At 35.9% G+C, this 24,970-nt stretch overlaps 5 protein-coding genes across 13 annotated transcripts; 2 read left to right on the top strand and 3 right to left on the bottom strand.

Annotated features, from left to right (window-relative positions):
• Positions 1-115: 115 nt before the first annotated feature.
• Positions 116-8,219, bottom strand: LOC105432380 (uncharacterized). 5 transcript variants are annotated; one of them, XM_089085366.1, is made up of 10 exons: positions 6,837-8,219; positions 5,082-5,707; positions 3,995-4,505; positions 3,407-3,535; positions 2,305-2,445; positions 1,774-1,902; positions 1,114-1,377; positions 776-871; positions 608-679; positions 116-482 (listed from the first exon to the last, which is right to left on the bottom strand). In XM_089085366.1, exons 3-10 carry the CDS (start codon positions 4,143-4,145, stop codon positions 415-417), a joined length of 1,050 nt encoding a protein of 349 aa, XP_088941492.1. In that variant the 5' UTR covers positions 4,146-4,505; positions 5,082-5,707; positions 6,837-8,219; the 3' UTR covers positions 116-414. The 5 variants fall into 5 exon arrangements, with proteins under 5 accessions (XP_088941492.1, XP_088941494.1, XP_088941493.1 ...); XM_089085368.1 differs by having other exon boundaries at positions 6,949-8,219; XM_089085367.1 differs by lacking the exon at positions 5,082-5,707 and having other exon boundaries at positions 3,995-4,671.
• Positions 8,220-8,595: 376 nt separating this feature from the next.
• Positions 8,596-13,480, bottom strand: LOC105432381 (uncharacterized). 2 transcript variants are annotated; one of them, XM_011647178.2, is made up of 7 exons: positions 13,223-13,477; positions 11,698-11,862; positions 11,457-11,591; positions 11,144-11,281; positions 10,517-10,792; positions 10,223-10,372; positions 8,596-10,085 (listed from the first exon to the last, which is right to left on the bottom strand). In XM_011647178.2, the coding sequence occupies exons 1-7, from the start codon at positions 13,296-13,298 to the stop codon at positions 10,021-10,023; spliced, it is 1,005 nt and encodes a 334-aa protein (XP_011645480.2). In that variant the 5' UTR covers positions 13,299-13,477; the 3' UTR covers positions 8,596-10,020. The 2 variants fall into 2 exon arrangements, with proteins under 2 accessions (XP_011645480.2, XP_011645481.2); XM_011647179.2 differs by lacking the exon at positions 11,698-11,862 and having other exon boundaries at positions 13,223-13,480.
• An 82-nt stretch (positions 13,481-13,562) lies between these two features.
• On the top strand, positions 13,563-18,179 carry LOC105432382 (uncharacterized). 4 transcript variants are annotated; one of them, XM_089085373.1, is made up of 7 exons: positions 13,563-13,696; positions 15,648-15,797; positions 16,300-16,440; positions 16,794-16,922; positions 17,053-17,196; positions 17,736-17,852; positions 17,938-18,179. In XM_089085373.1, exons 2-7 carry the CDS (start codon positions 15,728-15,730, stop codon positions 18,003-18,005), a joined length of 669 nt encoding a protein of 222 aa, XP_088941499.1. In that variant the 5' UTR covers positions 13,563-13,696; positions 15,648-15,727; the 3' UTR covers positions 18,006-18,179. The 4 variants fall into 4 exon arrangements, with proteins under 4 accessions (XP_088941499.1, XP_088941498.1, XP_011645482.2 ...); XM_089085372.1 differs by having other exon boundaries at positions 13,594-13,696; positions 15,645-15,797; XM_011647180.3 differs by having other exon boundaries at positions 13,660-13,759; positions 15,645-15,797.
• A 656-nt stretch (positions 18,180-18,835) lies between these two features.
• On the top strand, positions 18,836-19,964 carry mRpL51 (mitochondrial ribosomal protein L51). The gene is made up of 2 exons (XM_011647182.2): positions 18,836-18,997; positions 19,402-19,964. Exon 2 carries the CDS (start codon positions 19,407-19,409, stop codon positions 19,881-19,883), a length of 477 nt encoding a protein of 158 aa, XP_011645484.2. The 5' UTR covers positions 18,836-18,997; positions 19,402-19,406; the 3' UTR covers positions 19,884-19,964.
• A 106-nt stretch (positions 19,965-20,070) lies between these two features.
• LOC105432383 (dipeptidyl peptidase 9) lies at positions 20,071-24,630 on the bottom strand. Its single transcript, XM_011647181.3, has 10 exons — positions 23,854-24,630; positions 23,633-23,767; positions 23,393-23,555; positions 23,086-23,327; positions 22,701-23,012; positions 22,332-22,618; positions 21,923-22,251; positions 21,601-21,852; positions 21,254-21,526; positions 20,071-21,177 (listed from the first exon to the last, which is right to left on the bottom strand). The coding sequence occupies exons 1-10, from the start codon at positions 24,066-24,068 to the stop codon at positions 20,830-20,832; spliced, it is 2,556 nt and encodes an 851-aa protein (XP_011645483.2). The 5' UTR covers positions 24,069-24,630; the 3' UTR covers positions 20,071-20,829.
• Positions 24,631-24,970: the final 340 nt, after the last annotated feature.

Raw genomic sequence — 24,970 nt, 5'->3', positions numbered from 1 at the left:
TGTGTAAGAATAGAACACATTTGCATGTAATTATTATACGAGGCTTCATATATGTGGAGGTCAAATGATATTTTGTTCACGTGTATCCTAGTCAATGATTGACTATAGTAAATACGTATAAAAAAAGATATTATCATATGTTTAACATTAATTGATTTAATGGACTCTTTGCCTTTCTGGAGAAAAGCGATCATTCTCTTTGGCTACTTATAGTTGCTAATTAAATATACATACATTAGTCAAACATTTTAATTTAAATAACAATTTAAATAAATACGATAACAAATATAACGATACGCGTACATCTTACAATAACATAAGTTAATAACCTACAGTAGTTTTATTTTTAAATATTTTAAATTAAATAAATCGATGAATTTTTTTTGCTGAATACCAATTATATATCCACTATTTTCAATACGCAAGGAATTTTGCAATGATAATAATGGAAAATATTCCATGTACTTGCCATCTCGTTGCACCTGTAAGAAATTTTAAATTAACAAATAAGATTAATAATAAAAAATAAGATTAATAATAAAAAATGTAACTTAAATAGGTAGTTTTAATGTGTTTGTAAATATTATTATATTATAAATATTTTTACCATTATCGCTGAACTGAACACAGTCCTGCAGTTCCTCCATCAACGTATAGCCTTCAGTGCAAGTGCAGAAGCCTGAAAAAAAATATATAAAACCATATTTGAATTCTTTCATTGAATAATAAAACAAAGTAATAATTATTATAATGTATTTAACAAATAATTTTGTACCATTGACGCAGTCCACTTTCGATTTCCACGTCGAATTGGAGTCTTTCAGAGTTTTGGTAATGCAATGATGATGAGTCTCACAATGACCACCAAGTTCTGAAACGTGGAATTTTCCAACATTATTATACTTCGATCTGAATGACAAGATTTGATATCTATTTATTTATCTCGCATTTATCTACTGATTTTATCTACTTATTAATTTTATCTACTTATTAACCTAATTAATTTATTTTTAATGGAAAATCAGCATATGATAATATTATTTCAAATCTAAATCTAACGATCAAGTGAGCATATTTAGCAGTAAATGCAAGCAAGAAAGTGTTCGCACTTGCCTACATCGACGAAGCATCGAGGACCACGTCTATGGGAACCGGCGATGCAGTCGCACGTTTTGTTCGCACCACATTGGCTATGGTTTAAGAACAGTTGACACTGCGATTGCTGCTCGCACTTCTCGCCGATCCAGGAAGCGGCTTTCAAACACCGCTGATCGCCCTTGGCCAGCACGTAGTCCACTTTGCAATCGCATCTGTTGTGCATGCACTTCGAATTCTCCACAATGCATTCGTCATCGCTATCGCAGTGCTCGCCCAACTCTGAAAAACAGATTTAGATAACTCCAAACTTTATAAATTCAAGATATTTCTTATAAACCTCATGAATATTCAATGAATTGTCTTTTGCCTTGGAAATGGTTTTTTCCTCATTTGTTTTGTCTTTTTTATTTTTTTTTCTTTTAAGAAATTGGCATAAATATAATTATACTTTATTGTTTTTATGTAATTTAAGGCATTGTTTTGTTTAATGATACATAAGTATTAAATTAATATTATATATTTGTATAAAATATCATATCAAATCAATTAATTAAATTTTACAAAAACAAAATGAAAAAGCAAAAAAAAGAGCTATTTTAGATTTAAAAAATAATAAAATACTCGCAAAATATGAAATTTATTATTAATTTTTATTGATTGTACCATGGTACTTACTGGCGCTCGGCAGGCAGCCGGTCTTGTCAGGATTCGCATGATGACGCAAACCGCAGGCGCAGAAACCAAGTTCGCAAAAAGTATTCTTGATGTAACAATTGCGATTCGAGCGACAAGGTTTTCCCAAGCCTAAATACGAGCAGAAAACAATAATAAATTGTAGTTTTACTTAATTACAGTAATTGAGTAGTTGACAGCTACATTCAATCAATTTCTTCTTCTGCGCTTGATCATCGTCATTTGATATCATGAAAAGATATGAAAGGCCATAAATACAGGCAATTTACGATGCGGTGGAAGTAGCGCTAACGGTAGAAGACAAGCCAGAGTTACTTTATTATGTTACGAGTAATCATTCATAATTTCGCCTCCGCGCACTGAATATGGCATTGAATAGAGACTGCCCATTGTATCATCTCTTGTTATTAGGCACTGACCTCGGATTGTTTATTTTTCCCATAAATATATGCCTAATAAAGGGGCCGCTTTTGATGGCTTGGGATTTTTCCCAGGAAAAGTAATAATACTCACCAACGGACTCGTAACACCTCCCATCCGTGAAGTGGGAATCGTGGGCGCATTGACAAGTGCCTTCTCGACACTCCGATTGCGGTGTAAACGTAAACTCACACTGGATGTCCTCCTCGCAGGGATCGCCGATGTGAGTAGCCACTATTGAAATAATATTCTTTAGGCGTGTTATTCTGTGTCTTCAAGTTTACGTATTTCGTTATATCGATACTTATTTATATATGAGAAAAACAGTTTTGTTGAAATTTTGATCAGATTGAAAATTATTTTGTTGAGGACCAAATATTTAGGACAGGATGTCAGTTGCAGAATATAAAAAATTTTTGCACCACAATTATGTTTAAGCGACCTGCATAATTTGATGGCCCAACAAAATTGTTTAATATCTGTGGCTGATCAAATTTTTGGATACTTCAGCAAAATCACTATTTTTATATATTAAAGATGTTTTATAGAAACTTTTTTTTAAAATTTTAAGTATTTTACTAATAAGAGAGTAAATAAATTTTCTTCTTTGCATTTTGCAAATGCGCGATATTCAAAGATAATATCAATGTTGAAGGTAATCGAATGAAATTTTTAGTGCAATTTAGCAGGTTGTATATAAATGATGTATCTCCTCTCCCCGAGCGGCTCACGTTTAAAAAATTAAATATTGTTCAAATATGGAATAGACAAAATGTCGATCTCATTCTTCGAACTTTATTTTTAAAAGTCATGTTTATTCAATCGCGTAGGATCGTGTCGAGAGGGTTTCTTATCTAGGGACGGATTTACGCCGTCCTGACTCATTCATAGAAATTATTCGTGATCTCTGTCGGCTCAACGAGCACGACGAACGACACGCTCCAGGTGAGGCGGGATCGTGAGAAAGGAACGGATAGGAATAGGGATGAACGTGTATCTCCGCGGGATCTCGTTTCTGAGGTCGATGACATCGTTCCTGACTGTTCGAATAATTAGACCGAGATTCAGAGAGTCTCGACTGCTCGAGTTTTTTCTAAAATTCTACTTTGTTTCAAACTTTGAGACGCCCGTTAAATTTAATAATATAATCAACGTCGTGTGATACGACGCTCGAATAATGCAAAACGTGAAGTACCTCTCAGACACTTGTAATTATTGTTACTTCTGAACTCGATGTGATCATCTTTGCACGAGCAGGTCTGCTGGTTCCGGCAATACGCGTTCGGAATACAGTCGACATCGTATTTACACAGGGAGAAGGTTTCTGAAAAAAAAATATTTACCTCATTTATGACGCGATATGTTATTTATAGAATCGAAATACAAGTTTGAACATATTACTCCCAAAATTCATTCTCTTAGCAATTTTTATATCATTACGATTTAAAACAAAAAAAAAAAATTTTAAATTGAAGAATGTAAAATTTGTACGCCTAATTGAGAAATAAAATCTAATTAAAAATAAAGAAGTAGGAGAGACGGCCAGCGGATGTGGCGATCGGCTTTGTACGTCCGCTGGCCAATTTACCGTGACATAACGAGTGCGAGCTAACAATCGATTAGATACGATCCGTGAAGAATGAACAATCAAGAGACCCTCATATTTCACGGTAGTTGCACGTTTCTCGGTTACCCTTGTTCAATCAATTTCGTATGTAAAAGCCGCAATCGCGGCGAAGACGCGCCTGGGAACTCGTCCCGCTTCGGAACTCTGTTTGCTTACTATTGCTGCTGAGATTGCTGTTACTGCGATCGTTGTTGCATCGCAGGGACGGGTCCTCGTTGCCGTTGACGTAGGTGATCGTCGCGCAGACGGTAACGGGTACGAGGACGAGGAGCCCCGTGAAGCCGCATACCGTCCACGTCTTCGTCATCCTCGCGACGACGGCGGACGAACGCCACGTACGAAACGTTTCATCACCGTCGCCAGTCGACTTATTGTCATTTTCGGATCCCGCGAGGGCCTCGACGAGATCCGACCGTTCCGATCGCTCGAAGGCCGCCACGTCACGATTCGACAGCCGGGCTCTCCGTTTAGCCTACGATGCTCCCATTGTTTTCTCGCTCTCGTCCGATTTCCGTTGCGCAATCGTAGGCAGGGATACGTGGGTACACCCTCGGATGGACATCATCGAGGCGTATCCCGCGTAATCATCGTCGGATTCCACGACATTGTTCGCCCGTGCCTATCGCTTCTTCCCCGTCCAGCCAAGGCGAGGCATCGAAGGGAACCACTGTAATTTGTTCGGTCATCAAAGAATCGATCTGAGACCTCGTTCGAAATCACGAGATCTCGTTAGGCGGTCCGGCTACAAAGGTCACGAGACTCCAATTTGAATTAGAATAGAGTTTTGTGACGGATCAATTTTCGTCCTTCGCGATTAAAGATCTGAATAAAATCTGAATAAAATCATTAATTAATTAAAGAATCGATGTCTTTTTTCCAAAATCAAAGTCTTTGACCGATCGAAAACGTTTCTCTCATCGTTAGATCTTTTATTCGCCGCAATTTAAGTAAAGAGATGTTTATGATAGATGCATCTTTATCTCGAATTTCAATCAAAGTTATGATATGTAATTAGTAATTATCATAGTTAATTTTAGACGGCTAACTTTAGACGTTCCAGTTCACAAACGATCGCGTGCGAGCGAGCTCGTCGCTATAGCATCATCTTGTTTCGTCGATTTCGATAGACGGAAGTCATAGTCGAAGAAGTATTTCCCACGTACCCCGTAACAAATCGACTTTGATTTAAACGTGCAAATATCGCCCATTCATCGACGGTAATAATCAAGAAATCGTTTTATACCCGCTGAGTTGTCACTGACGAGCGGCAGGTGCTGAAATCATCCTAACGCCTCTTGGTCCCGTTCGATTTGAATTAGAATTGCACATCGAAGCGTAGCAAACACGCGCGAAATATGTCTCTTCTAGTAAAACAAATTTCACAGGAAACTCTTTTCTTAAGAAACGACGCGTTTTGTTTCCGCGCGTAGGCAGAAAATTGTTTATATTAATTTTTTATATTTTCTATATTAATTTTTTCTATATCTTTCTACATCGAAGTCGTCATGTCTACATCCGAAGCTTCCGTATTTACATTTCCTCTGAGATACCGAGCGATTTGAACCGCTTCTCTCAGTGCCTCGGGTCTGTCGACACGAAACCGTGGGCGATATTCCTCGCAATGGATTTCAATGACGGTCCCGTGAACGCTCGAAGGTCGATCGTGGCGAACAAACGAGTTTAGCGCCCTACGTTTCTATAGTTTCGGTTTGCGTTGCGCAACGCGGTGCCACACATACAACAGTAGAAGCCATTGTTACGTGTCAACAGTGCTGTACCGTTGTGAGTGAAATTTATTCGAACATAGCACGTATTCATTCAATGTTTGCTCGACTTGTAACTTCATTGGACGACTAAAATGATTGTACCCTTGAAGAAACAAACGCAAAAGAAAGGGATTATTTAAGCGATAACCGAATAAAATCGGACGATTTAATCGGACTTTGATCGTAATCCGATGCATTTAAGCAGATTTGGTAATCGTGATAATGTCAATGATGTTAATGAATGTAATTATCGCGATTACGGCGAGTTGATTTACGTTGATTTAATAATGTCCGGCATTATTTGCACAGTGCAAGTAGTTTATGCAACTCCGAGCTTTGTTGAAGACCCGGCGTGTTGTAATCTCCAAAACACATTGTTAAATCCGTATAACAGGCAAGCGTAGGAAACGGGCCCCTTTGTTCTTTAATTATGAGCGATTCTACTCGACATTCACCTAACTGTGAGAACCAGGAGCGTAGATCCGGTCTCCACGATTCTCCGATCTTCGCGATTCCTCACGAAGGAGAAGAAAAGATTACTGGGTCATAAAAATACCGTCCTTAAAACAGCCCACGAACATCGTGTTTTGCGATTTCTCTTAAATCCGTTAAAACGCGATAGATTCAATATAAAACGAGCTTATCTTCTTCGACAATTATCCGAGAGAAAAAACAATTAATCGCAATAACTAACTGTTATTATTTAAATAATGAGAATTTTATTTTTTTATTATTCCGCGGTGCATTAAGATTATGGTTAATACTTTAATTTTCATAATTTTCAAAATATTGAGCAACACTTATTTGTACATTCGCACTGTTTGTATCATTAATGTACACCAATGAATTAAGATAAGATGAATTTTTTGAAGAAAATATTTTTTGATAATTTTCTTCGCATTTTCTTATTTGCATTTGTTTTTTCTTATTGAAACAATATTCAAACAATATATCTTGATTCTTTTTCTAAATATTATTACAATTCAATATTCAATTCAATTTTTATACTCACGATGTAATTTTATATCTTTTAAATACATCGTTATTACATTAACTACTTTTTAAAGATATTCTTTTCGATATTTTTATTATTATATTTCTTCTAATTATTATTGCAAACATTGCATCTGTGTTTACTTGTCAATACATAATAATTGCATGATATCTCTCAATTTTTCCCTTTCAATTTGCTACACAACTCAATAATCCAATAGTCCAATTTTTACACTCACATGATTATGATTTTTCAAATATTTCTATTAATTGATCGTTATCTTAAGGATGTTCTCTTCTTTTCTTTACGATATTGCATCTGCTGCTTTTAGTAATAGGTAATGTTCGTACAGTATATCTCTCTCGATATTTTCCCTCGCGGGTTTTCCGGTGTCACACACGATTCTTATGACTCACGTCGACGGAACGGATGCTCACGCCGGCTACGCGCGCCGGCAACTGTATTCGAAACGAAGCAAAGAACGATTGACAGTCCAACGTTCCGTAGCTCCCTCACTGGAGGCCTCCTCGGCTGACTCTTCAGCTAATTCCTCGACAGATTTCTCAGCTCTCCCGCCACTTTTTCGGAGGACTGCGGATTTTAACACCTTTGTGCACCTTGGCCCCTCTTCTTCACTTTGGAGAATGAAAAAAAGGTACAACTCAGAATTATAAACTGTTTATAAGTGCAGGACCTCATAAGTAGGTAGATTATTTTATCGTGAAATGACACATTAAATTTAATTAACGTGTTTTGGGCGTAATTAATTTAAGTGCTGATTGGAGGTAAAGAAGTGGAGTCTAAAAATTGAAACTGTATAAAAGTTCGATTTAAAAGTTCTTAAATAGCTCTTAATTTTGCCGTAAAGATAAATTCAATATTCTTATTTTTAAGTAAGGAGAGGGGGGGATGAGTGAACGTTTCCTTATTTAAGAAAATCAAGTTTCAATCTATAGTGACGAGCTCAAAATTTTTAATTTGCAGGATTCGAAAGCTCATAAATGGCTTGTAATTCTGAGTTGCCTTTTTGTCATTCCACAAGGTGGAGAGGGAGGGAAGGAGGTGCACAAAGATGGATTTAACACAGTTTGGAATTTTAAATATTCAAATTTCTTCGTGCGATCGTCCAAAGTTTCTCTATCGCGTTGCTTTATCTAATCGCATCTAATAACTTATTTAAAATTTCTTGTGAGATAACCCTTTTATTCCTTGTCTCAATGGTTGAACGTAGATCAACGGGTGGTAATGACGTCAGAATTGGGCCTTCTATTCTATTCATGAATGATATTGTATAACAAAAGCTGCAATACATATGCAGATTTGCAACATTTTGCGTAAAATTCTTTTCTTCTATTTCTTCTTTTCTTTTCTTTTCTTTTCTATTTCTTCTTTTCTTTTCTTTTCTATTTCTTCTTTTCTTTTCTTTTTCTTTATCTAAATACGTCATTCTATTATTGAACTTTTTTACAAAATATTCATGATAAAGATAATAATAGTGAGTTATTGAAATTCTTCGTCAGTCCGCATTTTCTATTATAAATATGAGAATTTTCTATTCTAAATATAAGTGAATAGCTTTAAATAGTTGTTTAAAAAAATGATAAAAGTGTAATGCCTCCTCCTCCTCCTCCTCCTCCTCCTCCTCCTCCTCCTCCTCCTCCTCCTCCTCCTCCTCCTCCTCCTCTCTCTCTCTCTCTCTCTCTCTCTCTCTCTCTCTCTGGCTTTTTGCATTTTATATATTTTATATATATTTAATAATATATGTATATATAACACATATATTATATGATAAATTTGTATGATATGTATTATACATTTTATATCATACAAATATAAAAATATAAAATAATTAATATAATTATATAATTGTATTAGTAATTATCAATTAGTAATCATTATTATATTACGTGTTTATATTACGAATTTAAATACAAAACATGCTTAATGACGTTTATCTAAATAACATTCATAAAAATGTAAGAAACAAACAAAATCGCTTCGTTTTAAGAAATATATTTAAGAAAACGCATGCTATCACTGTAGTATAACATATAAAATATATTTTATATATATATATATATGTAGTTTTATATTAAAATATTTACTAACATAAAGAAAGCTCAGTGAGTTTTATCAAAGTTTTAATTAAAATAATGCGATAATAATTTCAATATCGACTGGATAAGTGCAAAAGAATACTAAAGTTTATATTAATTCGCTTGATTCTGAAAAAGTATCAGAATTTCAAAGCTATTTATATTATTTGTATACATGAATATAAAATTTATACAATGTGTATATACAAACATTTTCTGTGAAAATTTGACATTTTGCTTTTTAAAACCATATATATAAATTTATACATCGAAGTAATAAATATATATTGAAAAGAAAGAAATGCTATTATTGTTAACTTCATTTGGCTACTATTTTTCATTAAACAATTGCATAATAATAATAAAAAGTTATTTAAACATTGTGCATATACTGTCGTCTGATCCGAAAGGAAAAATATGAGAAAATATAAAGATTTCAAACAACTTAAGTTTTCTTTCGCGCTCGTGAATTCCATCCAGTTTGCATCGCTCTAAGGAGCAGTAGCGCTACAGAATACATCAGCATCCGCATATTAACAACCTCGTTAATTAAATGCACGCGAGTGGAAGGCTTTGAACATATCGGTGTACCTAGTTCAAGCCTTTGCCTTCGCCGCGAGTATTTTGCTGCGCAATTACAATGGCGTTGATATTGTTTCATTTCCGCGCTGTTTTTTTTCCATGCGTCCGGTTTTACGCAACGTACAATGTATTACAGCCTTGGTGATTAACGACGAAAATAAAAGTGATGAATACTGTCGACTTTTTATGCTGTGCCCTGAAGAAATATTACAATTATCCATAATTTTGAATGTATACCGTTTAAATATATTACCGTACTGTATTTTGAATATATCACGGATTGACTGCAGGTACGATTACTTAGATCTGTATACGCAATTAAGTTGTAATCTCTTATCAGGATTTAAACATCTCATTTCTCTCTCTCACACACTCACTCACTCACTCATTCATTACCATCATGACATTCTCACGAATACACGTGCACGCACACATTTGTACAAGCAACTCATTTGAAATTGCATGTATCTCGAGGCACCGTTTGCTCAATACAAGTACGCATTAACGAAATATTTTTAATACTTGTGAGAAATTTGCGAGACTTTCCTTAAGAGCCTTACGATAATATGAATAATTACAACCCACAAGTAAATAATTCGAGAATGACTTTCCTTCTCGAGTCACGGCGCTCTTATTTGCGTTTCTTCCTCCTCGAGATTAGGCTTTTCTTGTGAACGCACGGCATTACGATTATCAAACTCCATTAACTTTCAACGACATCCAGTTGTGTTGGTATTTTGTGCTTCACGAAAGTACAAGCAGCGCTATCGCAGAAGCGATTATCGACAAGGACGCTGCCAGGAATGAACCTGCGGAACAGAAGTTGCGTCAAGCGAGAATTTTCCGAGAATAAAACCCAAATCGCGTCCTCTTTCAGAAGAAAACAAGTGCCAATAAATCCCGGTCTTACATAAGATGCGTGTCACGTATGTCGCTTTACACTTACCGCCGCTCACGCATTTGTTGTCTTGCAAGACGTAATCGCTGGCGCACGTGCATCTGTTGAGATCGCACACCACAGACTTGTTCGACGAATCGTTCTCGTAGTCTTCGGCCTGGTAACACTCGTAATTGTTCGCGCATGCCTCGTTGATCGCTGCAAAAACGATGCAAACCAGTTAGTTTCGTCGATTTATACGACGATGATCTTCCTTCCTTCCTTCTTTCGGCGACAGTTTAACTCGGAAAAATCCGATGGTGGTTCTAAGCGAGGATTATTAATTGCAGGACACGAGGGTACCTTTATTGGGGAAGCACTTCATTAGCTCGTGCTCGTAATGAAAATCCGGCTCGCATTGGCATATCTTGTCAAGGCAGGTCGAGTGCTCAAACGTCGTTGTGCACTGTACCGTCTCTATGCATTCATCCTTCATCTTTCTGGCGACCGGCAAACATTTTGTGCCTTCCGTATTCAGCACTGTTTCGGCCGCGCATTCACACGTCTGGTTCTCCGTGCAGATAATGCCGTCGATGTCCCTCGAGCACTCCTCGTTCTTCTTGCACGATTCACCATACCCTACAAAAGTAATTAAAGTCAAAATATACACACAAAAATCCCTATTGTTCTGACAACTATAAAAAAGAATTATTAAAATATCTAAAAATTTTGCTAAATTTGAGAATAATTTTGTTGGGTACTAAATTACGAAAATTATAGTATCTTAGATATTTTTCCAAAATACCTGCTATTTTGAATATTTGATTAAAACAAGACTGTTAAATTTTATTATATATGAAATAACATCACATGGTGATCGATACATGAATCGAATGTATGTAAGAAATTATATCGAATTATAAGAAAAACATTAATTTTTAACCTGTCTCTACGTTTCATTCAAAATAAAGACTATTATGTAATACTTACCGATTATTTTCCAACACTTATTGTTTATGTAATGATAATCAGGCGCGCAAACGCATTTACCATTTTCACAAACTGTATTCTGCAGGAACGTTAAACACTGATTTATATCTTCGCAAGAAGCGTTTATCGAATTGACTTCTATTTAAAAAAAAAAAAAATATCGTACATAATTATAATATTAATATTTAGAAACGAATTATAATTATAATTATATAAATAAATTATCTCATATGAACATGTAATAGATTATTAGGAACATCAATTTATGTTTAAATTCGAAAAGTATTTTTGTATTTCTTACTACGACACTCACTTTCGACGCAACGTTGTTTGTTGCTCGCTGGCACGTAGCTCTTTGAGCAAACGCATTGATTAATAGTATAGTTGCATATTGCACCCTGGAAATTGCACTCTTGATCGTGTTTGCACGTTCGATAAACCAGCGGACCTAAAAAGGGATTAATTTACACATACAATCGTAGGCGTTTCTTTGGAAAATCCGATAATTAGGAGATAAGAATTTTATAATAGAGTCGTGTTTCCAGTTGTATCACCTGGAATTCTATTCTGGTGTGTAAATGTATCGAGGCCTGAGCAAGGTCTCCGGACGCCAATGTCTTCGGTTGGACACATGCAATATCCGTCTTTACAAAAAGCATCCCTCGGAAGCTCCGACATGCTACTACAATCTGACGTGTTTGCGCATGGGATAGGTATATCTGCAATTGAATCGGTCGTTTCAGAAAGCGCGAAATGTCACGAACGAGAAGGCTTTCTAAAGCCGAGATATGAAGGGTGCATTTTATTTTTCCAGAAAAATAATCTCGCAATTAAATTTGTAATCCAGACACACGTGAAATGCTTCTCTTCAGCCATCGCCTGTTTTTAAATTTTTCCTATCTTTCCATTCTATTAAAGATACATAAATTTTGCCTAGTTTTTCATTTGGAAAATAAACGTGTTCTTAACCCACGACCGATTCAATCAAATATGTATCTAAAATGCTTGATTCAATGTATGAAGTATGCGATTAATTTGCAGATTTACAGAAAATAGAAGACTCATGACGAAATAAATAATGCTCTGTTGCTGTATAAAAAAATATATTTATATTTAAACAATTTGATTGTTATTATGTTAAGATTAATAGCGCGTGTCGATATTATATTTATATTAATCAATATTAATAATATATATATATATATATATATATATATATATATATATAATTATTATGCATGTACGTAATGATAAAATTTATTTTCATAAATTTATTAAAATATTTGAAAGTATAATTATTGTGTGTGTGTGTATGTATGTCTGGAAAGATATAAATTTACTGGAGAAAGTTTTATTTAATTAAACAAACATCTGATAGAAAAAGCGATAAGCAAATGCGGAAATATATTTTGCATTTCACTAAGAAAATCCTAAGTTATTATGATTCACATGTATATCATGACTCATATTGTTATCATAAATTATAACCGTTAGTTCATACAACATATTTAGCATCATGTCTGAGCGATCTGAATGTTATGACTAAGAAATTGTAATCAAGTTGATTTCGAAGTATTCGAAGTATCATTTTTAATTTAAATTCTAATTTTTAAATTTAAAAACTCTATATTTATTATTGTATTTAGTACAACTTGAATTAATTAAATAAATTATAATTGTATAATTTAAAGTATATTTTTTCGCGCGAGAAAAGATACATTTAAAACATGCATTTCTTCTTGCGTAAAAATATATTTTAAGTTATATAATTTAATTTACATTCAATAGAATTATTTAGAAAGAAACACAGAGGCAAATTTCGAAATTCCGAGGAAAGGTGACCCGGATATTTTGAGTACATTATAACACGCTGTTTACACACCGCAAACGTCTTATCTCGTTCTCTGTAATTATTACCAAGAGTACATGATTCGAAGTCACGTTGATGATGAGTCTCGCGAGAGAAAATGCCGCGATGAGTCTTTACAATCACCATGTATTACGAAGCAAGCATGCGTTTTGTGATTAGTGATGCAAAATCGATAGTCGATAGTCGTGCGAAAGATGATGCACACTTACCGATCTTGTCGCTCGCCAGACTGTTCGCCAGATCGATCGCCAACGCGATCGTGCACAGGATCACGCACGTTCTCATGCCGGCTGATGGCTACTCCTTTCTCTTGTCTGAAGACGAAAGCCGTTCGACGTCAATCGCGTCGTTTACTTTTCCTGTTATGTTCCTGGCTTATCTGTGAACGGTCCGGTCAGTTTCGGAAATCCGGTCTGTGATCGAGCGATCGGTTTGTGATCAAGCGTGATCGGCACCACGCGCGCGACTAGTGAACGTGAATCCGGAGCGCCGAGTATACGAAGACCTCCTCGTCTCTTTCACCCCGCGACCGATCTCTCGCAAACACATTTCTGTTGTGTTCGTCCCTCTCTGTCCCTCCCTGTCCTCTCCCACTACGGCATTAATTTTCTCCCGACTCCGAAAGGATCGGAGCACTGATGAATCCGATCGGCAGTTTCGCGTGCCATGCTAATGATCGCGGGGTAAAAGTGTATTTAAATTTCAAATCGTAGATGACCATACCTTTTTGTCATATAAATTTAATCGTAAATTTAAATTTTGTATTTGTAATTTAAATTTATTTTATATGAATTAAGTCATTACACTGAGAAGAAGATATTTACGAATTTATTTGCGGGAAATAAGATTTATTTAAATATAGTAAAATAAAATTTTATTCATATATAGCAAATGAATTACAAGCAGTAAGAAGAATTAAATATGAGAAGTATAAGGAAATATGCATTTCATAAAACGTATTTTATCATCACAGTCAAATTGTTTATAATCAACAAATATCGAAGAAAATACACAAGTTAAGTATTTGTTTCTAGATATTTCAACTTTTTTTCTCAGTGTATTCTTATATCTCATTAGTTGTATTGACTTCAATTCCTTCATAAACGCCGTTAAGTTTATACGACATGAAGATTCTTAAAAGAAATTCGCAACATTTTTGAACAGAAATACAAAGCAAGAGCGATGATTTACATGAGTTATCGTTTATTAACAAAAGTGCAACATTTCTAAATTTTTAACATATACTCTAATTTTTTTTTCTTACAAGAATTTAACTGTTATGTGCAAATACTTCGTAACATTTCTATGTATATTTCATGAAAATTCCGCGTTCTTTATAACAAATACAAGATCCTGTCATGTGTTTCGTTTTTTTTTTGTAATCGCAGTTTAGCTTCGTCCTCCACGTTGTTTTATTCGTTTCTGTTATATTCGTTTGTTACATCATCCGTTTTATTTTACGCGTTCATTAATTCGTTTACTTCACCATTCCCAGACTCTATCCCTCAATCAATTTCAATTCTTATAAACCAGATGAAACTAGATTTAAACAAAACTATAAACTTCCCACACTTCGTGATCGTCGTATTGTTAATCAAAAGTAGAGTAGATAATAATCGCAAGAGTTTATTGCAATCGTACTGATATCTCACCACACATTTTATATATTATATATAAATGTTGGCGTTATGTGCAAATATCATATTCACATTGTTTATAGCGATCCACGTTAAGTAAGATATTCATCGTTAAGTAAGATATTCACACGAGTATTTGCCACATTTCCCTCATTTCCTCGTAATTTCCTAGCGTGCGTTTAACGCTCGTTGCATTCTACCGTCAGCGAGATAAATGCGATTTGCGGTGAATTAAACGAGATGCGTAAAGTATCGCGCGAGAATGTAAGTGAGAGTGTAAGGTCACGTTTCACATAGTAACCATAATGATAAATGAAGAGACGCGCGGTAACTCGATGAGGTTGAATTAGCAGAATTATTGCCGTCACGGCACGAACTTTCGTTGAATGGACGCTTGGTCAATCGTCTTAACACATAATTAAACAAAGTACGATAATCGTATTATGTCATTGGTTCATCGTTCGAATGTTCTTTTTTCTGTTTCATCGATTGCTATTCATTGATATTCACTTATGATAAAGCCGAAAAAATGAAACACTCCTCCCTAAATTATTGAAAAAAGGCTCAAAATATGATATATTAAAATAATAATTTTATTATAGCAACATTGCGTATATAAGACATCTAATGACAGGTGGCACAAAAAGGTGTTCATCGCCATACCGCGAATTCGCGAAATCGATGACAGGGCATTATCATTATACAATATCGAAAACGACGCGCGTGGCATTACAGTGTCTTTCTGATGAGTTTTTTTGCTACGGTTTCGAATATATTCATAACTCGAATTGTACTTCTTTTTGACTACAAATAATTGGAATATGTGAGAGAGGCTCGTGTTTTTTTTTTTTTTTTTTTTTTTTAAATAAAAATGAGTCAATTTCTCATGATCGCATTTCGCTTGATAAATGAAACTCTGATTCATTCCGAACGGGATATCACTAGATATGCCTCAGAGATAAGACCTTTATCTCACGAGGGCGTATTCTCGTAGTAGAAGATGCGTTGTGAACCCGCTATCTGGCAGTCACCTGGATATGCCTCATCTTCACACCTGAACTACGGATCTCAATTTCAATGACGATTCTCGTCTGCATCTCCCTCATTCTCTTCTCGCTCGCCGACTACGTCTCTTGTCAGCAGAATCGTGAGTACCTCGAATTATCTCGACGTCAGTCGATATAGTCCGATATGACGTAGAGTTTGAGAGATTTAGATATATTTTCTTCATTAATTCTATGAAAATATTCTATAATTTTTTATTCTATAATTTTATATTCTATAATTTTATATTCTATAATTTTTTTCAAAATTTTTTTAAAACTTTTATGAAGATTATTCTTATCTTTTGGATCTTCCTCAGACATCGTTTTGAAGAAATTTTAAATTTTTTTTAGGTATCTTTAAAAATAAATGTTAATTTCTCAATTAATCTACAAATTTATAACTTTTCAAATTTTGTAAACTATTGATTAGGCATTTCTTATACGCCTTTATGCTGTCGTGTTATTTGGATTGAATCGTCATCGAAATATCTACTGATAGCAAATCGCGTTAGAAGATAGATGAACATGGCAATTCGCCGTTTAATTATCTCCCTTTTCAGAGTTTATTTTCATTTATAATTCAAACATTTTTTCTCATTTTAGCGGAGCGCACTGTCGCGTTCATCGGCGAAAAATGCGAGAGGGACGTCGATTGCATCGAGAATGCATTCTGTCGCTGGCAACAAACTTGCCTATGCGATCCATATTATTCACCAAGTCTTGATAAATCAGTGTGCATCGCCAGTGAGTTCATTTACCAATTATGTCCCGAGTGAAAAGTAATCACTTTGTTACGCGAAAACGAATTGACCCAACGAAAAGCGCATTTCGAATAAATCAACAAATGTGAAAATGTTGCCGATAGTATTGCACATATAGTTTATTATTCTTTCGATTTTTCATCGCACTTGTTGCTTCATAATTGATTTGTGACTCTTTCATCAGATCATTTGATTACATCAGGCAAGTCACATTGACAAATGCGCGTACTCATCGCTATACTTGTATATTTAAAAAATTTTTTTCTTGATATTTTTAAGTAGAATAACATTATTTTTTGTATAATGATGCGTTATTTTTCCTTATGATTCATGCAGCTGCTGGCCTAAGTTGTCAAGATAACACACAGTGTCGAACCATGGCGAATGGCGAGTGCAGGCAGAACACATGCGCTTGCAAAGATGATTTCTTCTTAGACAGCAAGAATTCTTCAAACTGCATCAGTAGTAAGTAAAAATTACAGTTCTTGTGTCTCATACTGAGATATAAACAAAAAAGTCACGAAAGGTCCAGAATGTCACGAACGGTTTTATCTTCAAACTTGGCAAGCGGTTAAAAAAAGAAATGATGTTTCAGGACCTGTTAAAATTGACGATCCTTGCCAGGTGTCCACCCTATGCCAGGAAAGTTTCGATTTCGCCTTGTGCATCAATGAGAAGTGTCAGTGTTTCACGGGATATCATTTCGTGAACCAGACTAGAGTCTGCGTGCAAAGTCGAGGTATACATCCTTTTTCTTCCATGAAAAAAAAGAAAGATGCTCGATGAATAAGAGGAAAAAATAAATAAGAAAAAATCGCAAGCAAAACGGAAAGATTTAAAGTTCCTGCTGATCCACTGCAGCCATGGCTCTCTTCTTGATTTGGCAATTCATTTTCTAAATATGTGATTATTGATTACGAAGCAAAAAGAAAGTTTTTGGCATATTTTATATTATCAAATTTATTATCAAATTAGATGTTATTGTAAAATATTTTGATTTGTGAATGTAATTTACGAACTTTCACAAATTTTCTTGTTTCTGATATCATAATTCAAAATAGCTGCACTGAACCAATAGAAGCCTTAACAAATACGAGCATTGTACGAGCATTATTATAAACTTCATTTTTACACAATTTTACACGATACGATTTTTATACTTAATCTTCAGTTTATGGCTTTGGCAGTTTAAATTTTTTTTCTGTTTTCTATTTTGTGGAATTAATCGGAATTTAAGAGAATCACGTATTAATCTTTAATATTATTTTGCTTTTTCAGCACTATATTTTTCTTGCATGTACGACTACGAGTGCTACGAGAGCGGCAGATCTCCAGACACCATGGAGTGTAAGAATCAACAGTGCGTGTGCAAGGAGGGAGAATCATGTTCTAAAGGTTAATTACACTTAATTGCATCGTTACAAACTAATTCGGCCCAATTCTTTTGAGTCATTTGAGTTTTTGTCTCTTTCTTTCGTAGGCGCACTGATGACGACCGCCGAAATACTCGTGGTAATCTCGTTCTTTCTACAGCGAATCGCTTGCTAGCGAATATGTATAAAATATTCAATTATTTTAATCAAATTTACAATGTTGTTGTTGAAATGATTCAGCTCATGTAAATTCAAGTCATGCAAATTATAATTTCTAATTTAACATAATTCCTTTATACATTGTTTTTATATTGCATTTGTACTTTTAATAAATGCCTCTTAAAATGTTTGAGAGAAATCGATATTTCCCACAAAGTTAGAATTTAATTTTCATATATAGTCAATATATTTTCTTTTTCGAATATTCTATTGAATAATGTTTTCCAATCACTATATACATTATTTAAACATGACAACATTATTTAAATATGATAAACGTTAAGTACTAATTACTGCCTACAAAGTTTTGTGACTATTATTGAAATAAAGAGTGTCGGCATGTCGAATTTGAAGAGAAATTTATAGAGAAAATTGAAATTAAAAGTAACAGAAGCAAGTTGTAACACCTATATAAAAAAAAAACAATGTTATAAACAAAATATAAAAATGTAAAGAAGAGATAAAGGTTTATAATGGTGCTGACTTATATAAACTTCTATTTTTTTCTTTATCTCTTCTATTTCTTCTTTTATCTTTTCCTGTTTTCCGAGAATATTATCGAGCGCACTCGAATCATGCGTTATATCTTTCTTATTTCACATGGAAATTTGAAAATAAAGAAACGTATGCTCTTAGCATTTTTTTATTGATTCATAAATTTATCAAATATTTATTTATTAATAAAGATTACAATAAGAATCTTTTGTAAAACATATTTGAATAAATTTGAATAAATTTTTAATACGTTCAAAAGGAAAAGAGAAATCTTTGATGTAGAAGCGAATATTAAAATGCTTAGACACAAGAACATTTAACTGCGCATGCGCATTCATCAGATGATATAAGTTTCATATTCGATTCTTTCGAGTTAAAAGGTCGCTAAGATTCGGTGTTTTACTATCAGATGTGTCACGAATAAGGATTTTCAGTTTAATCGAATAGAAAAAGGTATGAAAATTTAATTAATAATTCATAATTTCATGAGCAACATTTGCATACCGCGTGATTGTCAAGAAGTTAGGTTATGTTTCGAATAAAGAAATATAAAATATACATATATATATATATATATATTTATTATATGTAATGTATTTTTAAAATATCAAATATCTTATATACATATATGTATATTTTATAAGGTTTAATAAGTCATTTATGAATAAGCCAAATATCTATATGTAGAATCTTAATTTGTTTCCCAGAGATTGCAATTTACCATAGATTAACTCTGCATTCAATTAATAAACTCATAGACTTCAATTAATAAATTCATAGACTATACAATTATTTTTTACAAATACCATGCTCCTATATTTTATTTATATGTAATTTTTCTAACGTATTTTCTCTAGAATCCATGTCTTGGATTGTAAACTCTGTCCGTGCTGTCATAAGCACATGGACTCCGCAAGTAACGTCGGTACGTTTTCGCTATCACGCGGATAAACTAGCAAAAGGCCCCACAATACGGCGATATGGATACGAGGATCCCATTGATATGAGGGGTCTTTTACCACGTATGGACAATGCTAAGAAACTTCCAATGCCGATCTATCGTCCGACGGATGCTTGGTCCGAAAAGAGGGCATTGTTCGGCCAGAACGATTACATCGATATATTGGGTTCGGAAAAACTACATCCAACAAAAATTTTATACAACGTACCTTCGTGGTTGAGAGGTGTCAGTGGTAATGAATATCAGGTTTTACTAAGAAAGAGAAAAATGTGGGCAAAGGGTATATTTCCAATCGCGAGACCCACCAAGTGGAAAGAATTAGAAAAAAGAATACGCTATCTTCATAAGTATTTGAATCGTAAAACTAAGTCGAAGTAGTTCACTTTTGACAGAAATTTGATAAATATATGTAATTAAATTCTAATTCTCAAATATAGTCGCTAGATTTTCTTTTTCAAATATTCTATTGAATACCTTTTTGGATATTTACTAATCAATATATATAACACTATAAACATGACTAACACTAAGTACTAATTACTGCTTACAATAATTATGAAAAATATAAAATAATCAATTTATTTATTGACAAATAATTATCCATCGGATATACGATTATTTCACAACATTGAAGAACACAAATACTTTTCTCACTGAAACACAGATTTTCATTTCGTAGAAAGAGGAATCTGTGTTGCACGTATCATATATGTACATAGTCACAGTTGAGATGTCGATCGTCTAACGATTCATCATATATTGCAAAATAACCGAGAAACAAACGTATGAAGTAGTTTTCTTGATTAACTATTGTTAGTACATTGAGTATTGTCCATTCTCTTAGAAAAAAAATCACAATCAATATTATCACGATCATAAGCTTCGACAATAGCTGATTAAGAAAACTTCGTACGCATTTAATACGCATTTTGTGATATCTTGACAGCATCGGTGAAAATTTATATCCAGCATACATCTTTTTTGTAAGTTATATATTATAAATTTCTTGCTATAGAAGATTTGTTTTCATTCTTGTAATTAATTATACAATATATTCACAGTGTGTTGTTGCAAATGTCTTGCATAAAAAATGTGTAATACTATCTTAAAAAAGCTCTATAGAGATACAATTTATACAGAAACTAGTACGAATTCTGACCATCTGAAAGTGTTTCTTCCTTTTAAATTTTACATTTAAATGTGTACATTTATATGTAAATTAATGGCAGTTACTTAACTCGCAAACTTTTGCTCAGAGGAACGATTATTATCGAACTATCTAACAATGAAAAGAAACAAAAATAAAAATAGAGAGAACATAAGTTCATAAATGATTCTGCAAGAAGGATAACAGAGTCGTCTCATAATGTTTGCTGGCGTCTAAACTTCTCAGACTATGCCTCTCGTTAGGATAAACTTGTAATTGATACGGTTTACCTATCTTCACAAGGGCGTTAATCAACTGGCTAGTATGATAGAAATGTACATTCTCGTCTATAAGACCGTGAATAATTAATAAACGATTCTCCTCGTCGGGAAACTTGTTTACGTATGTCAGAACCGATCCGGCCATGTAACCATGAGGATTGTTCTGTGGCAAATCCATGTAACGTTCGGTATATCCGGTATCATAAAAGTTCCACGAAGTAACTGGCGCACCAGCAATGGCCAACTACAATGCGACAAAAATAATTTTTTTTTAAGAAAAACTTTAAAAAATGTAATGCTATGGTAACATGCGCGCATACCTTAAAGATATCAGGATATTGTATCAAACCCATTAGACTTAAGTATCCGCCGTAAGACCAGCCGTGAAGAGCCACTCGGTTTAGATCTATGTATCCGGTGGTCTCCGCTAGCCATTTTAACACTTCGACTTGATCGCTCAGCTCCACTGTTCCCATTCTACGTCGTAAATGACTCTCGAATACTAAACCTCTATGCTGCGATCCGCGAGAGTCGATTAAAACTACACAATAGCCTTGAGCAGCTAACATATGCATTCGTAAATGTCTTAAACCCTGCAAATATTTTATGATCTTTTTATGCTTTGTTTCACACATTGATATATTCCTAAAAAATACCTTATACCTACTTTAAATGTATTTGATACAAGTTGTACTTCGGGTCCTCCGTAGACATTCAATATTGTAGGATATTTGACTCCACTTTGAAAATTATGAGGTTTAAATATCATTGAGTAAATCGTATCTCCTGACTTGATTTTATGCGTGAAAATTTCCGGGGCAAACAACTCAGATTCAGGCGCTGATGGTTCTAGGAGATAACCTACAGGCGTAAGCGATATGCTCTCCACTGTCCAATCGGTTTGTGATATTTTGAATACCTGCAAAATAGATAGTACAAATTATTGATCGAATTAAATGTCACGATTGCGTGTTTTGCGAGGAACATACTTGACAAGTAGGCAACGTTTTAATGGAACTATAAACAGTGACCAACATCGTGCACTCTTTGTTAAAATATATATTATTGTAACTGTAGCCAGGTCGCGTTAGGAGTCGTATTTCTAACGGCCGTCGCAGAGAAACCGCATAAACGTGTTGTTCCAACGGCCCTTCTCGTAATGCGCAGAAATAGACGATCGAATTAATCTCGTCGACCCATATTTTTTTCCCTAACACTTCCCAATCACCCTGTGTCAGGGCTACTTTGGAAGTGATACGTGGTCGAAGAAATATGCTATCCATTCTATCCAAAGGCTCTTCCACTCCGTTACTTAAGCCTATAATTAAAACGTACGTTAAAAAAGAAATGAACAACTAAATTAAAATAAAAGATGAATATAATAATCTCATCGTGAACCTGCTATACTGGACGTTATAAGATACAAATGTCGAAACTCGGATTCTTCACTCCCCCAGATAAATTTGACTTCGTTCGCGTCATCGGACTTTAAGAAATACAACAGGTCGTTCACGTTGATCCAAATTGAGCTCTGCTCGGAATATATCACTTGGACGCTCGGCGACGTGGGTGTAAAGTGATTTTCTGTATTGTATGTGTTTGGTGTCGGCTCGCAGAAGTTATCTATCGACAGCAGAACCAACTCAAGTTTCTGCTGTTTTCTATCCAACAACTGCACCCAAACGCTATATTTCAACAAAGTGATATTATCCACCTATATTGATTAACAATGTTTCACGTATCGTGTCACTTTTATCTTGAACTTACTATTGAGCGTCCGGAGTCCAGCCGACTCTCACCATATACTCCATCCATGGAAACATGATATGAAGGGGATATTGAAGTTCTAGTATCTCGATGTCGACAATATGCAATGATTCCGTCAGGCGGAATTGCACCATTTTCAAGTTACTTCGAGCATTAGACATACCGGCTCTAGGAAACCTAAATTCGTCCACCTCATCAGAATTCGACGAAGGGAAGCAATATATCTTGACGTCACTCTCATCCACTTCTTCATATACTATTCTATAGATACCATCGAACATGGACTTTGGCTGCCACCAGTAGCCAATATACCTAAAATATGCAGAACAGATTTTCTAATTTTCACACTTTTAGCATGTAAGTATTTGATAATAAATGGCTCAACCTTGTAAATTCCTCCTGCATGACATAGGAAGGAGTGCCGGCTGTAAGCGGGTCGTCCACAAGACTTCTGCCTCCTTTTCTAGCATGAGTTAATCGAACCGAAGATCCTGTGATGCTGTGAGATAGATACAGATCTCCCGAACATGTGTGCGCAATCAAGGCGTTGTTCCAAGGACAGATCTGAGGACACAGTTTTGCTCCGGTCGTTGACATCCTAATTTCTGATGGGAAGAGAGGTCCAGGCTAATGGGAAGACATAGAGATTAAACACTTTCTTTCATCAATTTACTATAATATGTAGATATTACCATAAATCCAGTATCCACACATTGATAAAGACTGCTAGCAGCTGGAAAAACTAATTTCCCACTTTCTGGGTGAATCTCATAACTGGTTATACCCCACGTAGCAAGTCTTTTCCTTTCCCACAACAATTGTTCTTCCTTTGATAGTCTATTTGCACTGGATACACTAAAATCATCGTATGACAGATTCAATTATTCTTGAATAACAATCCGATGCATGTTGAATATTAATAGGATGTTTACCTCTGGAAATTCGCTTCTATGACAGGCTGCCAGTGCAACCGATAACTGTTGGCATGGTCAGCGTGCGCGATGTCCACATACAAAAGAGTGGTCTCCCAGCCGTTACTCGGCGTGCTGAGGAAATAGATTCTAGTTCTGCAAAAGGAGAGTGACGCATCGTTAATCCTGACAAGAGCGAGATTGGGCTGGGTAATCCTGAACAGGCGCGACGTTTTCCTCACCGGCCATCCGGAAGTGATCGGAAAGTTATGGAACCCGGCACGGATCCAGCCGACACCCCGGACAATTTCCTCCTGAGATCGCTGACGACAGCGCGGAGCTCGGACCAGGACTTCCTTGGCACCGTGCTGTCGGGGACGGCCTGCTCGCCCCCGGACTCGTTGCTCGTGGTCTCCATATTCTCCATACGTTGCCAGCGGACTTTCCGCGAAGTCATTCGTTCGCCAGCGAGCACCTCCGCGACCGTCTCGGCGCGGTCATGACGACGCGGACGCGACGTACGACGGTGCGGATGCACAACGGGATGTGCAGGTATGCGAGGACGTGCGCGATCACGAGAAGAGAGATGACTGCGACGAGCCGCTCGTGCGGCGACGACGACGACGACGATCCACAGGCGAGACACACAGCGTACTGCGCGCGCGACCACGCATGCAGCGAAGGCGGACGTGGGGAGCGACTGGAGGTGAGAGAAAGAAGGAGAGAGAGAGAGAGAGAGAAAAAGACTTTATTTTTAGGTTATGCACCGTCCGTCACCACGGTCGCGACAGAGGCTCACTTTCACCTTCTCCCCGGTTTCGCTCGGCTTCTCGGCGATCTCTCCCACCTCCCTGACGTCGCACATTTAATTTCCCGAAATCTCGTACTCACACCACCGCAACCACGACGGTCATCACCACTACCATCGCTACCACTATCAGCAGCATCGCTACCCGCCACCACCGCTACTGCCGTTACCGTCGCCGTCGCCGCGCCGCCACTATCACCATCATCACCACCACCATCACACCACCACCACCACACCACCACCACCATCATCACCACCACCACCACCACCACCACCACCACCACCACCACCACCACCACCAACACCACCACCATCACCACCACCACCACCACCACCACCACCACCACCACCACCACCGCCGCGACTCCACGTGCCAAGAGTTCGCCGCAAATGTCAGAAATTCCGCCCGAGCTAACGTTGTCACTCGAGCGCTCGTGACAGTGATTCTCGTCATTGTCGTTCATCGGTGGCAATTCGACGATGACCGGCATGTTCGCGATGCGTGTGAAGGAGGCGAAGCCACGTGAAAGAAATTACCGATTACGTATGTG

The sequence above is a fragment of the Pogonomyrmex barbatus genome, unplaced genomic scaffold (genome assembly GCF_055798465.1).
Source record: "Pogonomyrmex barbatus isolate J1 unplaced genomic scaffold, ASM5579846v1 scaffold1, whole genome shotgun sequence".
In the NCBI taxonomy this organism is placed as follows: domain Eukaryota; kingdom Metazoa; phylum Arthropoda; class Insecta; order Hymenoptera; family Formicidae; genus Pogonomyrmex; species Pogonomyrmex barbatus.
This window is presented reverse-complemented; position numbering and strand designations above follow the sequence as displayed.

Coding starts and splice junctions, on each gene's coding strand:
- mRpL51 (XM_011647182.2), top strand. CDS start 19,407: ATGTCTTGGATTGTAAACTCTGTCCGTGCTGTCATAAGCACATGGACT.
- LOC105432382 (XM_089085373.1), top strand. CDS start 15,728: ATGACGATTCTCGTCTGCATCTCCCTCATTCTCTTCTCGCTCGCCGAC. Junction 16,441..16,793: donor TAAATCAGTGTGCATCGCCA/GTGAGTTCATTT, acceptor TGATTCATGCAG/CTGCTGGCCTAAGTTGTCAA. Junction 16,923..17,052: donor TTCTTCAAACTGCATCAGTA/GTAAGTAAAAAT, acceptor ATGATGTTTCAG/GACCTGTTAAAATTGACGAT.
- LOC105432380 (XM_089085366.1), bottom strand. CDS start 4,145: ATGACGAAGACGTGGACGGTATGCGGCTTCACGGGGCTCCTCGTCCTC. Junction 680..775: donor GAAAGTGGACTGCGTCAATG/GTACAAAATTAT, acceptor ATTTTTTTTCAG/GCTTCTGCACTTGCACTGAA. Junction 483..607: donor TGTTCAGTTCAGCGATAATG/GTAAAAATATTT, acceptor AATTTCTTACAG/GTGCAACGAGATGGCAAGTA.
- LOC105432381 (XM_011647178.2), bottom strand. CDS start 13,298: ATGAGAACGTGCGTGATCCTGTGCACGATCGCGTTGGCGATCGATCTG. Junction 10,793..11,143: donor TAAGTGTTGGAAAATAATCG/GTAAGTATTACA, acceptor TTACTTTTGTAG/GGTATGGTGAATCGTGCAAG. Junction 10,373..10,516: donor GAAGTGCTTCCCCAATAAAG/GTACCCTCGTGT, acceptor TCGTTTTTGCAG/CGATCAACGAGGCATGCGCG.
- LOC105432383 (XM_011647181.3), bottom strand. CDS start 24,068: ATGACTTCGCGGAAAGTCCGCTGGCAACGTATGGAGAATATGGAGACC. Junction 21,527..21,600: donor TTGTATCAAATACATTTAAA/GTAGGTATAAGG, acceptor AAATATTTGCAG/GGTTTAAGACATTTACGAAT. Junction 21,178..21,253: donor AATATCCTGATATCTTTAAG/GTATGCGCGCAT, acceptor GTCGCATTGTAG/TTGGCCATTGCTGGTGCGCC.